General features: G+C 38.2%; 4 protein-coding genes across 6 annotated transcripts; 2 read left to right on the forward strand and 2 right to left on the reverse strand.

Annotated features, from left to right (window-relative positions):
* The first annotated feature begins 3,952 nt into the window (after positions 1 to 3,952).
* Positions 3,953 to 7,866, forward strand: LOC119995555 (glutathione S-transferase T3-like). The gene is made up of 4 exons (XM_038842070.1): positions 3,953 to 4,257; positions 4,932 to 5,555; positions 6,913 to 7,657; positions 7,751 to 7,866. The coding sequence occupies exons 2-4, from the start codon at positions 5,184 to 5,186 to the stop codon at positions 7,849 to 7,851; spliced, it is 1,218 nt and encodes a 405-aa protein (XP_038697998.1). The 5' UTR covers positions 3,953 to 4,257; positions 4,932 to 5,183; the 3' UTR covers positions 7,852 to 7,866.
* A 1,597-nt stretch (positions 7,867 to 9,463) lies between these two features.
* LOC119995557 lies at positions 9,464 to 10,033 on the reverse strand. Its single transcript, XM_038842071.1, has one exon. It carries the CDS (start codon positions 10,031 to 10,033, stop codon positions 9,464 to 9,466), a length of 570 nt encoding a protein of 189 aa, XP_038697999.1.
* A 93-nt stretch (positions 10,034 to 10,126) lies between these two features.
* On the reverse strand, positions 10,127 to 10,645 carry LOC119995558. Its single transcript, XM_038842072.1, has one exon. The coding sequence runs from the start codon at positions 10,643 to 10,645 to the stop codon at positions 10,127 to 10,129; it is 519 nt and encodes a 172-aa protein (XP_038698000.1).
* Positions 10,646 to 15,689: 5,044 nt separating this feature from the next.
* LOC119995345 lies at positions 15,690 to 16,695 on the forward strand. 3 transcript variants are annotated; one of them, XM_038841817.1, is made up of 3 exons: positions 15,690 to 15,842; positions 15,968 to 16,173; positions 16,270 to 16,695. In XM_038841817.1, exons 2-3 carry the CDS (start codon positions 16,051 to 16,053, stop codon positions 16,531 to 16,533), a joined length of 387 nt encoding a protein of 128 aa, XP_038697745.1. In that variant the 5' UTR covers positions 15,690 to 15,842; positions 15,968 to 16,050; the 3' UTR covers positions 16,534 to 16,695. The 3 variants fall into 3 exon arrangements, with proteins under 3 accessions (XP_038697745.1, XP_038697747.1, XP_038697744.1); XM_038841819.1 differs by having other exon boundaries at positions 15,752 to 15,842; positions 15,965 to 16,173; XM_038841816.1 differs by lacking the exon at positions 15,690 to 15,842 and having other exon boundaries at positions 15,852 to 16,173.
* Positions 16,696 to 16,890: the final 195 nt, after the last annotated feature.

Here is a 16,890-nt window from a genome sequence, read left to right on the forward strand (position 1 = left end):
ACCGAGTCATTAAAAGAGAGTGACTTGCTGACAACGACTCTGTTCACTGTTGGGGACGAAAGTGGTCTTGGACCCGTGGGCAGGGCTGGGGTATTCCCTTTGACCCAAATGGTTATGTGAGACCCAAAATGTATGTACATGGGACTAAAAGAGAGTCAATCAATTCACTGTTGCTTGGACCCGTGGGCAGGGCTGGGGTATTCCCTTGGCCCAAATGGTTATGTAGATGGGACTAGGCCCGTACAGGCCTCTAAGGGGAAAAAAAAGTGTGTGGGCCCACTATTAATGTAAATATTTAATTAGAAATTTCGGCCCACATTGCTACTTTCAAAGCAATAGGCCCATCAGAGAATTAATTTGGTCCATTGACCATGTATATTAAGTTCGAGGGGTGTCTACCGGGTACCTAAACCCGATTGACCCGGATACCTGGACCGACCAGGACCTTATCGGGCTAGCCCTGAAACAAGTCTTACCGGACCGGACCTTATGTAGCCCATTAATCACTTAAGAGGATCGGGCCTCGGGTTCAATATTTGTGTATTTCCCGGTTATCGGGTGACCCGGTAAGTTATTTAATTAAATTAATATTTTAGTTTTACATATAATATATATGATAATGTTGTGACTAATTATGATTACCTATTAAGTATTAACTAATATCAATTAACTGTAAGTCACTAAGTCTAACTATTTTATTTTATTTTTTTGAAGAGAAAAACCATTCATTAAGAAGAAGAAAAGAGACGGTTCGTCTCGATTACATGAACAATAAAAGGAGGACTATTCCCAGTCCATAAACTAGGTACATTACTAAGCCAACTCGTCTACAGCTTGGTTTGTTGTCCTCTTAACATGGTAGCATCTCACTAAAGAAAAGTGACCAAAAAAAGTTTTGGCCTTTTGAATACAAAGTCCCACATCAGACAAGTCATTGACTGCACTATTCAGGGCCTTAATTACCAATAAAGAGTCACCTTCCAGCACAATTGAACTGTAATTTAGGGGCATAGCAAACATCATACTTCTCTTGCTGCTAGACTTTCATCAGCAAAAAGAGGATTCGATGGGCCATTAAACCAGAGGGAAAGAGAAGCAATATAAGCCCCATCCTCATCTCGAGCTATCTATCATACCCACCCCCACTATTGACTCTCGCAAAGCCGCATCGAAATTGATCTTCACAACTGAACTTGGAGGGGGCCTCCATCTTGATGGGGAAGGAGCAGGTCTAGGTGATGTTGGAGAATTAATTACAAGAGCTGCCTGAAATCCATCTAATAGGCTTGCAGCCCTCCTTTCCACTTCTTCAGGAGCGCCTAAGGAATTAAGACGAAGAGCTTGGTTTCTCATACTCCAGCCAAATACAAACTATCAATCTAGTAAAGTCCTGATTGTTTAGAGACAACACTACATCGCTAAGCCAATGCAGAATTGGGACACCCCCACTGAATAAGGCTAAGTTGAAGGAGTCGAAACTCCTGAAGCCATGACCCCCATGTCTTTTGGTTTACACATAGCCTACCATTTTAGCCAACAAATTCCTTTTTCACCTCTGTGCTTCCACCAAAACTTGTTCAATGCAACCATAATCTCCTCGAAGAAGGATTTTAGGAGTCGAAACACGCTCATGGCATAGGTTGGGATCGATTGAACAACAGCCTCGATAAGAATTTCTTTGCCCGACAGAGACAAAAATTTCTCCTTCCACCTATTAATACATTTCATAATTCTCTCTTTCAGGTGATTAAAAGATCTCCTCTTGTCTCGCCCAATCATGGCTGGAAGGCCAAGGTAATTTTCGGGGCCGCTCATGTGATGTACACCAAGCAAACCTGAGATCCGTTGCTTGTCACTAGCACTGGTGTTAGAGTTGAAATATGCCCTTGACTTCTCAAAATTTATCTTTTGCCCCAAAGTTTACTCATACGTATGAAGTATCTCTTGAAGAACATTGCATTCCTGCAGGGAAGCTTGCAAAACAATATACTGTCATCCGCAAAAAAGAGATGGTTTACCTTTGGGCCATTCCTACTAGCAGCTACACCACTTATGAGATTTCTTCCTTCCGTATTATCAAGAAGAGCTGAGAGACCCTCAACACAAATGAGAAAAAGGAAGGGGGAAAGAGGGTCTCCTTGGCGCAAACCCCTTCCGGGATGAAACTTCCCATAAGCATTACCATTGATTAGGATAAAAAATCTGACAGAAGATAAGCATCTCATAATTATAGAGACCCAATATCGGTGGAAGCCAATCTTAATCATCATTGCCTCAAGGAATCTCCAATCAACCCTGTTATAAGCCTTACTCATATCGAGTTTTAAAGAACATAACCCATTGGGACCTCTTCGCTGATTCTTCATAGAGTGTAGAAGCTCATAAGCTACCAATATGTTGTCAGAGATGAGTCTATTAGGAACAAAAGCACTTTGTGCTTCTGAAATAATAAAGGGAAACATACCTCGCATCCGGTTTGTGAGGGCATTGGCTATGATTTTATAAATGACATTACAAAGGCTTATTGGCCGGAATTTGGTCATGTCTTATGGGTTCTTCACTTTCGGAATGAGGACAATGATTGTAAGATTGAAATCTTCCAAGTCTCGGCCTCCATTCAGCATATCCAAGCAAATCTCTATAACTTCCTACTTCGCAATGTCCCAGTGCTTTTGATAAAATAAAGCATTTAACCCATCAGGTCCTGGAGCCTTAAGGGGATGCATTTGGAAGAGGCTTTTCTCCACCTCCACCTCAACCGAAGTAAAAGGCTTCATCAGCTCTTCATTCATAGACTCAAAACACCCAAGGAAAGACTAGATCAATTATGGAATCCATGTCTGAGTCTACCTATTGAGAAAAAAGCTCCTAAAACTAATCAATAGCAACTTTACCAATCTCAGAGTCCCCTTTCACCCACACACCTCTCCTATTTTTAATTTGCTTAGTATGGTTTCTTTTACGATGCTCAGTAGCAAATTTATGAAAATAGGAAGTATTTTTGTCCCCCATAGTGAGCCAATCTACCCTGGATCTTTGTCTCCAAACTATTTCCTCCCAAAGACCCATTTTGTTGATTAGGTGTTTTAGTTCTTTCTCTTTCAAACTCATGTCCAAGGTATTAGCAGCTGACTAAACCTTTAGTAGCTCCGATTGAAGTTCCCTGACTTTGTGCTAATTTACCCAAAAAGAACACCTACTCCAGTAAGATAAGTCAGCACAAGTCTTACGAACCTTACTGAAAAAGGTGGACATGCATTTCTAATGATCTTACTGCACTCAGGGGATCTTGTCCAAGCCTCTTCAAACCAAAACCTGTTCCTGCGTCTTCACTCCCCCAGCTACTCCGGCTCAGTCAGATTAATAATCAGAGAACTATGATAAGATTTTGCATAAAGGACAACATTAATCTTGTGGTGGGGGAATTTTAATCTCCACTATGAATTAGCAACAGCCTTATCTAGTCTAACACAGATATTTTCAGAGCAATTATGCCATTCGACGAAGTGAACATAGGCCCATGAGAAACCAGGGAATTCAGATTACAAATAGATAAAGAATCGTGGAACCTAAAGGTTATCTCCCACCTTTGAAATATCCACCCCTTTTACTGGTTTCCAGATAGACCTCAGAGTTGCAAACATGGCCTCCTGGTTGAAAGAACTGGAAGATAGAAGGCACCCCAAAAGGTTGAATCTGGCGTCATTCTCTTGTTCCTTCACTTGAATATGAGCCACAACTACTTCTTTACTCTCGTCAGTGGTTAATGATAGCCATTGCCAACGGGTTTCCAAGTCCTTATCCATGGTACAAAGAACTTTACAAGACAAACCTTACTACTGCCGCCACCAAACCCTCACCTAAAGAAGAGACAAAAGCTCACACCAACCCTAGGTTGAGAGAGACCGACCTAAGTCTGTACATAGGGCAAATGCAATGGTGAGCTTTAGGGCAAGAATGGATGGGTTAAATGGATCTTTAATGGGGAATGGAGAGGTTGAATCCATACAATGATGGGCTTTTTGGCAATCAAAGTTGTTGGACCAATTTTGGGAACAAAGACTTCTATTGGGGCTTCAAATTGTTGGATTGGTGTGGCCCACACAAACATCAACTGCAAGCTTATTCTCTCCTCTGCGAATCCTCACTTCGTCTCTTGCTCTCTATCGGATCCGCGAATCCTCACAGCCCATCGCTGCGACCTGTGTTCCAACTACGGGTCCTCGATCGTTGCTCGTCGAAGAAGAAAAATATCAGGTTTGTGGATCTACTTCTTAATTTAACTATAACCTCCGTTCTATTTATTGGTCTGAGTAAGATACGACTTATTTAAAATGAATTGAATGAGCAATTCAGAAAAAAAAAATCTCTGCAGTATTTCATCTATTCTATAGGTGCAAATTTCCAGTTCTGGGTCATTGAGATTCATGAGTAATACAGATTAATATTTAAGGATAGATATTACCTCTCTTTTTCTCTTTTCAAAGAAAAAATGGAAATGATTGAAGTTTTTCTATTTGGAATCGTCTTAGGTCTAATTGCTATTACTTTGGCTGGGTTATTCGTAACTGCATATTTACAATATAGACGTGGTGATCAGCTGGACCTTTGTGCCGTTTGACAGAACCATTTGAATCAAATAGAAGAAGCATCTGTTTGGTATTTTTTGTGAATTTCAAAATTCATGTTTTCATGGACTTATAATTTCGTTTTTGCGTTTCTTTCGTCAATTCAATTGGCCTGTGATGTTTATGGATTGTGTTTTTTGATTGTTTTTCATTCATTCTCCTCTTGATCATTGTTTTTTTTATTGTACTAGCTCAGTTTTTGAATTCGGGAGAATAGAAATGTTGTTTGGTTTTTACGATATAGCATAACTTCATAATATAGTGGTGCAATTTCGAGCCTGACCCCTTCCAATTATTTTGCAGTAAACGGTGCCATTGCCATGAACCCAAGCCAGCCTCCAAATTCCCAACATCCACCAAATCATCAACAAATGATTCAAGGTGACAATTCTGCTTTTTGGAATTCCTTTGTCCAAATGGTGCAATCTGGATTTGACCCATCAACACTCCAGCACTTTGTATATATCAAACAACCAAAGTTATCCAAATATGACCCACCATCCAATTGTTAATGCACCCAATGTGAACCAAAGCCAGTAGGTATTTGATCAAACTATGCCAGCTTTGGGTCCTACTGTATTGCCAAACGAGACTGGAGGGTCAAGACGCAGGAGGAAGTCACGCCTTCCTCTTGAGGAGCGCACCCCAAGACCACCAAACTGGTCACTAGAGGAGGACGTCGATTTGTGTAAATCGTGGGTCACCATTGGAACAGATCCGATCACTGGAATTAATCAGGATAAGCAATCCTTCTGGACACGTGTCAGGTCAGACTTTATTGAACGAAGAGGACCGGCAGCTGGATGCAGGAATGAGCAGGCTTGCGAAAGTCGATGGGGGCTTATTCATCCATGGGTCACTAAATGGACTGCAATATGGAAGCAAAGCATGGAATTAATCCCTAGTGGCTACACCATACATGATCAGGTACATTATATGTGGATTTTCTTAATAATAAGTGTGTTTATACTATGTAATTATATAAGTGTTGCCTTGTGGTGATTTGTATCAAATCTATGCATACATATAGGCATAATTGGGTATCCAAGAGATTAACGTGTGTCACAGAATCCACCTTTAATATATGTCCCGTTGGGCTTCACCTTTTCCAATATCGAAAGAAAAGAAAATGTTTAATAGAGAGACTCTGTGGGTATGGTTAAATGGCCAGGTCCCCCTTTCTGTCGTTACACTTCCTTGACTCAGGAAAAAAAAGTTTCTTTTTTCATTGCACACTCGCACAAAGGTACAGTCCCACAGAGATGCAGAGAGGGAGAGAGGTGTTGAAATATTGAAAACTTTTTGTTCAATAATTGTTAATGGGTAATTGAGTTGAGGCCTTCTACGTTGAAATTTGCAGAAAACTGAAATGTAGAGTGGACTAAAAATATTTGAGTCCAACAATATCTCCATTGCCAATCATTGAGATTACACAATTTGTTCTTCATTGGCTTCTCAAGCATCCATTCACATTTCCATCTCAATCATATAAACTTTCATTAATAACCATTAATTATTGTTATCAGATGATTAATCTTTATCTGGGTTCAATAGAGTTGAAGGAGGTAGAATGGTTTATTTTGGACACATGAGATATTTTAAGTTTCTCCACCAAATACAGTTGAAATTTTGGTCCCAATGAATAAACAAATGAAACTTCTATTTTATCTTATTATCAATATTGATTTTGCACAACCCAAAGATGCCAAAATTGTGACAGAATCAAGAACACTATGAAGTAATATATTAGATTTCTCGAGCAAATTTTCAATGGAAACTGACAGACATGGTTATGGGCTTGATGAGATAATCAAGCTGCATTAATTATGTTCTTTAAAATAACATACACAGAGTTCCATGCTACTGAGATTTTTTCTTGGAAAGTTATCAGTTTTACAAAGCAAGAGATTAGGTTTGGTTCCATGGTTATTTTTGTGAAATATACCTTGTAGATGTTGATATAAATGGCTCTTGCTTTATACATTTTGGATGGCCTTTTAACCATTGTTTTATTCATCTAAAAATTGCTCATTAAAATTTAAATTTCTTTAAATGTATCCTAATTTTCTGTACTTCTCCGAACTACTTATTAAGATATGTTTAACTTAATCTTGTCTTCTTCTTTTTTCTGCATATTAGAGGGCCTTTTATTCTTCATTGAACTGATATTTGGTTTGGATTTACTTGTCTTTCGGAAAAATGTCCTTGCCATTTTTATGAAGCTTTTTAGTTTTTACTCAATGTTAGTTGATAGTTGTTTTTATGTTTCCCCAATCGTATACAGGAACGAGCTGCAAGATCACTATTCCACAAGACATACAATCATCAATTCAAGTACGAGCATTGTTGGTTGGTGCTGAGGAGCTGCTCCAAATGGCAACAATATAGTGCTGAGAGCAAAGCTGGTATTGAAGTTGGTCTTGACAAGCGAGGACCGTTTGTTGACACAATGTCAGATCGGAATGTTGGTGGGTCACATGGGGATGATATGGAAAGGGAAGTGACTGAGACAGGGCTGCCCGATCATAACTTTCAGCCAACATTCCCCGAGACACCTATCACGGATGAATCACCATTTCAAGCATCGAATGGTAATGGTAACGAGAGAAACGATGAGGATCAAAGACCAATTGGTACTAAGGCTGCCAAAGAAGCGAAACAACGTAAGAAGTCTAGGAAAGGAGAGGCCTCAAGTCAAGTTAGCGAGAGTATAAACGCTGGATTCCACGAGATGATTGAAACAAGCCGTTCAAATTGGGAGTTATTGGTGAAGAACCGCGAAGATACACGAAGGGAAAAAATAGAATTTGACCGGCAGCGCCATGAGGATGATAAAAAGGCGTATGAAGAGGAGAGACAACTTACCATGAAGGCCAAAAAATCAAAGATCATGAGGAACATGGCCGGGATCACAAAGGATTTGATATCCGCAAGAAGGGAACTTAGGCATGTACAATCAGAGACTGAGTATAGGCAGCTAAATGCTTTGGTTGCTGCCCTAGAGGTCGAGCTAGAAGCGGAGATGGAAGGTACAATCATATTAAATAATATATGTTTCTATCAGCTTTGCTTAATTGTAAGCCTTATTAATGTATATACTAAAGCTTATTCTAATTCTACAGATATGAAAAAGGATAAGAACGTGGAAGTAGTACGTCCTCCAATTCACACCGTTGAACACGGAACGCAACCCTTAAACTTAGATTGGCGTCAATGTTGGTAATTTTAATCATTGACAATTTAATATACTTGGTAGATGTTGATATAAATGGCTATTGTGATTCTATGACAATTGAGATACTGTTTTGTATGAGATATTGTTTTGTATGTGATACTGTTTTGCCTGAGATACTGTTTTATATGTGATACTGTTTTGTCTGAGATACTGTTTTGTATGTGATACTGTTTTGTATGAGATACTGTTTTGTGTGAGATACTGTTTTGTATGTGATACTGTTTTTATGAGATACCGTTTTGTATGAGATACTGTTTTGTATGAGATACTGTTTTGTGTGAGATACTGTTTTGTATGTGATACTGTTTTTATGAGATACTGTTTTGTATGTGATACTGTTTTGTCTGAGATACTGTTTTATATGTGATACTGTTTTGTATCAGATACTGTTTTGTCTGAGATATTGTTTTGTATGTGATACTGTTTTGTGTGAGATACTGTTTTGTATGTGATACTGTTTTTATGAGATACCGTTTTGTATGAGATACTGTTTTGTATGAGATACTGTTTTGTATGTGATACTGTTTTGTCTGAGATACTGTTTTGTATGTGATACTGTTTTATATGTGATACTGTTTTGTATCAGATACTGTTTTGTCTGAGATACTGTTTTGTATGTGATACTGTTTTGTATGAGATACTATTTTGTATGTGATACTGTTTTGTATGTGATAATGTTACTATAATGTTCTGAGCATGTTGGGATGAGTCATTTACTATACATAGTCAAATATTAAATAGACTAATATCTCCAGTAATCTGGATAAGATCTCATTCCTCCGATTCATATATTTGTGATTTGCATTTGTCTATACAAGATAGAAAGGGGTGGGGGGCCTGTCACTAAAGTTCTAAAAAGGACAACCATGAATATGTGTTTTCATTGATTTATTTCTGATTCATTACTATTTTAGGGGTGGGGGGCCTGGCACTAAAGGTCATTGTGTTTTCATTGATTTATCTGATTCATTACTATTTTAGGGGTGGGGGGACTGGCACTAAAGTTTTTAGAAGGACAACAATGAATATGTGTTTTAATTTATTTATCTCTGATTCATGACTGTTTTGTCAAAAACTTTAATAGATACCAACTTATAGCCAAAATGTTTCTTTATCTTATTTGTGACAATGAATACATGTAGGATGTCGGACGACCATTGGCTCGAGAGGGAGAGGGAGAGGGAGAGGGAGAGGGCGAGGGAGACACATGCTTCTGACGATGACACTAGCTAGATGTAACCTGGAAACCGAGTTCACGTATTATTAATTTGGATACTATCTACTTTAGCATGCAATTGAGATGGTTGGATGTTTTCTCCTTTGTATTTCAAAGACTAATATATGTTTATTGTGAAGTTTATTTATTTGGAATGTGATTCACGTTGGATATTATTCATTTGGAATTATTTATGTATTTGATATGATTGTTCTATATTGAGTAGATGTTTTGTTGTGTTGTGAAAACGCATTATTGATGTAGGAAATCTTATTGCTTTGATATCTATGGTCAATATTTCATTTTCATGCTTCAAAGATAGTAGATTCCTAACTAGGACTAGACTGGTTCCAGCTGAGGAGTTGGTTACAAGGAGTTCACATATTATATTTGAAGGTTGCCATGTAAACTCCATATATGAGCCATCAAATCCATTTTCAGACTTGCATTGATCTGGTCATCACGTATCTGTTCCATACGCGAGTGAATGTATTGTGCAAGAACCTCTGGGGTTGTAATGGTGTCAAAGACGGATACAACCTCATCGGACGGAGGCATCCATGGATCGATATCAATATGCCTCTCATCGTCAATAATCATGTTATGTAGAATGATGCATGTAAGCATAATTTTTTTAAGCTCAGAAGTCTTGTAGTAACGAACTGGTCCCTTTGTGATGCCCCATTTAGCTTGTAGAACGCCAAAGGCACGCTCGACATCCTTTCGAACACTCTCATGTGTTCTTGCAAATACTTGTTCCACAGGTGTGTGTGGATGAGGGATTGATTGCATTAGTGCAGCATATCGCGGATAAATTCCATCCGTCAGATAATAGGGCGTGTGGTAAACGGACCCATTGACAATGAATGGTACATTTGGCGTGCGACCTCTTATGAAATCGTTGAAAATATGAGAGTGTCGTAATATAGTAATGTCATTATAGGAACCAGCCATACCGAAAAATGCATGCCAAATCCATAAGTCATACGAGGCTACTGCTTCCAAGATTATCGTAGCAGATCTAGTGTGACCAAGGAATTGACCCTTCTAGGCGGAAGGACACCCACGCCACTCCCAGTGCATGCAATCAAGTGATCCTATCATCCCAGGGAATCCCCTTGCTGCATTTTCTTCCATTAGGTGCATAGTGTCATTCATGGTAGGTGTCCTCAAATATTGATCCTTGTACAAAACCAAAATATTTTCACAGAATTTGTTAAGCGCTACCTTCGCAGTTGACTCACCAATTTTGATATATTCATCAAAACTATCCATTGGACCACCATATGCAAGAATTCTAAGTGCGGCCGTCATCTTCTGAATGGAAGATAAACCCAATCGTCCGGTGCAATCAGGAAGACGCTGAAAATACGTGTCTGTAGCTTCTAGATCGTCCTTGATCCTTAGAAATAATTCCCGTCGCATACGAAATCTTCGCCGAAACATGTGAGGAGGGTAAGTACAATTTGGTGCAAAGTAATCTCGCACAAGATCATTGTGAGCCATCTCGCGATTTCTATGAATGGTAATGCGTGTCCTTGGTTGGACTGGACCAGGTGATACCATCATGGTAAGCATTTGAGTAGCATTTTGTATTTCCTGCTACTCAAAAGCATACAAATCTTCATCTGAATCATCACTCGACTCCTCCTCAACAATGTTGGCTCCTCGATGAAAGAAACTCCACCTTCTATGAGAAGAATCTCCAGCCATTGTTATGTATTGATGACTTTCATAAATGAAAATTTTTTGAAGTAGAATGGGAAGTGTATTTGGCTCTGCTCAAAATATTGAGTGTATAGGATATATATAGGCAAAGGAGGATGCATGTATACAATAAAGGGAAATGTAGATGTCGTCATTTACATTTTTTAAAAAAAATTTTCTTTCATCATTTACTATTTTTTTAAAATATTGTATTTATTTGCTGTAAATTTTTATTAATTAAAATAATTAATTATGGTTAATGTAATTTTATAGAAAATCATTTTGAAGAGTATATATATTGTTGTATGTTATTCAAATATTTGCCACCAAAATTAACTAACTCACACCAATATCTATTTAACACCATTGTACAATGGCAAGAGACAATACATTTCTATTCCTATCCACATCAGCAAAACACAATTCCCAATATAGTTTACTATTCCCATTACCTACCAACCATTGCATTTGCCCTAACTAATAGTCTAATAAGCAATATAAATCAAAAGTTCAGAATGACACAAAATCACAAAAACCTAGGTTACTTAGACACTCACCTAGTCACCCTTCTCTCCCAATAGAACACATGACATAAGTCACTCTCTGAGTCTCTGTCTTGCTTTCACGTCGACGCCAACTCGTCAAGAGAGAACCAGATCGGAGATTGGAGAACAACATAGGCTTCTTGTTTTCACCAATAAGGGATTGACTTCTTGCATACTCACACTCAGCCACTCACAAATCACAATCTCTCACAGACGCATACTTGCACAACGCACAGTCTATCAGTCTCTTGTGGAGTTGTGGGTCGTTGACTCGTTGATTTGAAGATATCAGATTTTTGGTATGATTTCTAGTTTGATTTTGTATTTTGAAGGAAGATAAATTGTGGCTATGTATGTGGCTATACTGTGTTGACGTGTTGTTGGATTAGACTTGAGTGTGGCTATCAAGCTATGCAAATACAACTATGCAACTGCAAGTTAATAGGTTATCTTATCTAGTTACTTAAGCAGGCGCAGCACAGTAGTAGGAGCAACTGAGCATTGAGCAAGCAATTCATTTTTTCCCTCTTTTAATGTCAATTTGTCACAAATATGCAGGCAAATAGGCAAATCAATTCATTTTTTAACTTGTTTTGTTTACTGTTTTAATGTCAATTGACTCAGGTGGGCTAATTTGTATTGGGCCTATTACCCGGTACCCTAACTGAAAAACCCAAGAACCCGAAGACCCAATACCCGGGAACTCAGAACCCCTTAATAGGGTTAACGGGTGGGTCAGCACCCTATAAAAAAAAACTGGATCGTGCCAAACCCGATTTGATAATCCGAAACCCGGCGCGGTGGACATCCCTATTAAGTTTTATATACTTTAAATGGTGGCCGAAAAAGGGCTTTAAGCCCAAAGTAATAAGTTGGCCCACTTGACCTAATTTATTTATATGGTCAGATTATTAGTTTGACTATATTAACAAGTGTTTTGACCAAATAAATAAATGGATTTATGACCCAGTAGGCTAAGCCCCATGGGTCAATATAGGTCAGATAAATAATTAAAATATTTCAGAAATTAGTTTAGACAGCTTAATCACCTGCTATATGTTGGTATATTTTTAGAAGATCAAGGAGACACAGTAAACACTTAGCTTTGATTGCACTACTGTCGAGGTAGGGGTTAAGCTCTCTTTGGCCTTCTATACCCAAATTTTCATTATGTATAAATTCTGAGATATTATTCTCCTTATTATTTGCTTGCTTGATAAATTACTTAATGTCATTTACATTACGAATTATTAGTATTCTATCATCTCTGATTTGACTAGTGTAGTTCCCGTTTTTTTTATAAGCTAGTTCTTGTTCATTGTGCTGTTGGTTTGGATTCCTTTCATGGCATGTAGATGTGTGTCTTTTATTGGTCTCAAGTGCCCAATATTTTGTGTTCTGAAATTTCTGAGATATATTTACTTGCATGTTAAACACCCGCTTCATTAAATCATATTCATTGATTCACATATTTTTTAGCTCATATATATTCTTCCGCCATGTAGTTAGGCTTGCACTATTTTGGATATTGGGATAAATGTTTTGTTTGGTTAGAATTCCTCGTAGAAACTTTGGATTATATTTAGGATATAAAAATATTTGTTAACTATTTCGATTGTATGGGAAACTTATTGAAAGTTCATGCATCATGATACATTGCTGATTGTATGTTTGGATGGACTTGATTGTGATTGAGAATTGTATGAGTGGTTGTTATAACGTTGTTTTGTTGGTTGGTTTGTATGGTGGTTGTGCTTGCGACATACCACCATGATACGTGATCATTTTCCGGGATTATATATCCCCTTTCTGTTACCACGTGATTATATGGGGTAGTTGAGTGCCACGATCTCCGATGGTGGTTCCAGACAGCCGTGTGCTGCCTTTGATGGTTGTTGATGGGTTGGATGTCACGATCTTCGATAGTGGTTCCGTACCATCGTGTGTTGACTTTGATGATTGTGGATGATTTGGGTGCCACAACCTTGACTAGTGGTTTTGGACGGCTGTGCCCACGTGGAGTTGTGATGTATGATTGCATATGTTTTTGCATGCTCGTATGTATGCATACTAGATGGTGATTGTGGCATGATTCATATTCATATTGTCTCTGCCCATTCTTTTGCTTCGTATGAGTTGATTGTGTTCTACAGACTAGTTCTACTCTTGTTTGCATCTTGATATTGTTGTGGTTGTTCACTCGAGTATCTGTATCATGGGTATCCGGGGTCTTATCGGGTATTACACCCCTATTGGGTTATTTAGCTCAACCTCTTTTTTGTGCTTCCCTTTTAAGTGAGTATGCAAATGACGACCAAGATCCCTAAGCGTGAGTGATATGCCATGGATATCAGTTAGTGGGTTGATGGATAGTGTTTAGGTTTAATTATATTGGATTTCTGCATGCTTCATTTCGTAGAGACACAATAAATTCTATCTTAATTGTTGCTAGCTTAATTTAGTTTTATTTTATATTTTTAACAAATGATTTTGGATGATTTTGCATACAGATTTGTACGTTTGTGATATTTTGGTAATTTCATAGACCCCCTTTCAGGACGGGTCGTTACACAGGGGGACTCGCTCACTCGCATTAGAGTTTCTAACATATTTTATATTTTACCTAATCAAATATAATTTTTTGACAATTTACAACATCTCTATTCAATAATAACTAAACCGGTATATCTCTATCCTAAATTCCTACAACATTAAAATATTATTTATTTATATTAAAAATTTAAAGAATGACGTGCCTACAATTTGTTTTGGAGAGAGAAGAGAGGAGAAAATATTATATTTTATGTTTAAAGATTGCAATAGTAAATCTCTATATGTAGAGACTCACTCGACAAATTCGTGAGGTATTGACATATAGTTGATGAGCTTTTGTTCAAGCAACAACACTGGACTTCGCATCACCAATGAGAGGGAGAATAGTCCCATCAATTGACGCTTCAATGGCATGTAGGATGAACTTATCCTGATTTTGCCATTTTTGAAATGCAATGACTGATTCTTCAGTAGATTTAGCATTGGGTAGAGGGGGGCAGGGGTTGGTTCTATCTACATATCCGACCAACTTATAGGCATGAAGAAGAGAAAGAAGTTGGAGTCTCTAGGAGATGAAGTTGGTGGAGGTGACTTTTAGGGGAATAGAAAAAATAGCATAGACAGAGACAGTTGATGTATTTCATGGAACTGAGATGGTGATAGCATTGATGCTGGAAGGAAGCGTAGAAGATGGGTTTGCCATAGGTTCACTAGAGTTGAACTTGTCGGAGCATCGAAGCTTAAAATCCATAAAATGATTTTGATATATTATTTTCACGAATTGTAAATAGATACATAATTACAATATATACAAGATGAGACTGACTTGCCGTGTGAGTAACGACTCTCTTCTGACATAAATAAGGAGAAGCTTTTACAGAGAGTATGATGTATTATGAGAGGTAGTAGAGATGCGTTAAGATACACGGATCTCATTTAATCTAGATGGACTTACATGTTTGGGCTATAATGACATGCAATTGCATGAGCTTGCATGTTTGGGCTTGATTATCCTCGTTATCATTTTTTTTTGTCTAAAACAAAAATCAAATTGAATATGGAAAACATGAAAATTATGGACCGTCAATTATAAACTTGAAATATTCTTTGTCTCCCTTGCGATGTATTTGATTTTTATTGTGGAGAATAAAATATGATTTGTCTCGTACCGATCAAAGCGCATTTTTTATTTTTTTTTTAAAAAAATTGTGGGCGTAAGACCCGGTGCAACCAGCAAGAGCCCAATTTCTTTTTACTCAGCTAAACAAATTAAATCAGGATAAGTTTGAGCCAAAGTAAAAGATTAGGAGACAAAGTCAAAAAAAGTGTGACTAATGGGTCCAATGCATCATCAATTTCATGGAAGAAACCAATGCAAAGATGACCAATGAGAACATTAAACATGAATGAGACCCCATTAGGATAAAAACAAACGGCTATGTAGAAAAAAGTGTCTTGAAAACTCTAAAAGCCGACCCCTCTATCTTGTGCATTCTCCTCTCTCTGCCTTTCCCTCCACAGCTAATCCATCACAAATACACATTTCCATATTCCGCAAGACCAAGAAAAGGAGAAAAGTGGAGCAGACGTAAAATATTTTCGACCCCAACCGAAAACTGTCCTTCAAAGCAAGAAAGTGAAGAACAAAGAAAAGACTGAAAAGAAAAGCTGCCTCTCTCTGTCTCTCTCACTCGCAGAATAGATGCCCCATAGAGCCCCAATAAAGAAAGAAAAAGATTGCCCCAAAAGTAAAGAAGTAACAAAATCAAGAAAAGCAGGGTAATGGTGGGAATCTTTTGTCATCTTTCACTGTTTAGAAGATCCCACATGGACACCTTTAACTCTCCAGCTGTTCCTCTTTTTCTTTCTTGTTTAAAGCTCTCACAGACAGACACAAAAGTTGGATTTTGTGTCCCTTTACCCTGAAGTTCTTAGTCTTTTCTTGTGAGGATGGTTTGGTAAGCCATTTGTCTCATTTGGGTTTGTGGGTTTTGTTCTAATAACTTGGTTTGTCTCATTTGGGTTTTGTGGGTTTTGTTCTAATAACTTGACAATTTCTTCAACATTGCACTAATGTCAGCAGATGTTCCATGCCATGATAATCAAGAACTAAGTGAAGCTCTACTAACAGATGAAACCAGAGAGCTCAACAGACAGAGGAGTGGCATGGATTTGTACTATCATGGAGTACATTTCAACATCGAGTTCGGGCCGCTGGAACATCCAATGGAGCCACCGGACGAGGATCGCCCGGTGAAATGCCCAATGCCTTCTTCCTCTGTCATCAATGTAAGTAAAAGTTGAGAATTAGCAATCTTTGCTTTTAAATGTTCCATTTATTCACAATATAAAATGAGGTTTTTATCGTTGACATGGAACACATAGATGGATAGAGAGATGCAGGAGGAGCGGCGGTTTGGAGAGTGCTTTGGGAAGATAACAGAATTGTCGGCTGGGGTGAAAATGGATGGCATTGTTTTTGAAACTACAGAGGCACCTGGACGAGCTGTGCGTAAAAGGCAGCATAAGCTTACTCATGGTGATCACATTATAACACCTTTAACCAGAATGCCTCCTCTCCCTCCTTTACCAACCCAGAATTTCACCGTCTTTCAAATGCTTCAGCAGTTGGACAAGTTCGAGTCTTGACATGCATATCAATGACGTCTTCATCCTAGATGAGAAATTCATCTTGATTGCAAGTAGCTTTCTTTGACAGAAATGTTCCTAGATATGGGTTTTTTTTTTTTTTTTGATAAAGAATTTTCCTACGTATGTGATACATAGAATGTACAATATTTTCCTACCTAATTCAAGCTCATCGTCTATGAGGACATAATCTCAATCCGCATCTTACTGTTGTTTCAGCACGAACCTCCTGCACGGCTGAGCGGACATGTACGATACCAAGTAGGAGTGAACGTGAACCTTGTGGGCATAATCGAATATAGTTTCTTCACTAACTATGTGTGATACTACTCATGGCTGCTCGTCGCAGGGTGCCCA

Source organism: Tripterygium wilfordii, chromosome 3, assembly GCF_013401445.1.
Source record: "Tripterygium wilfordii isolate XIE 37 chromosome 3, ASM1340144v1, whole genome shotgun sequence".
Taxonomy (NCBI): domain Eukaryota; kingdom Viridiplantae; phylum Streptophyta; class Magnoliopsida; order Celastrales; family Celastraceae; genus Tripterygium; species Tripterygium wilfordii.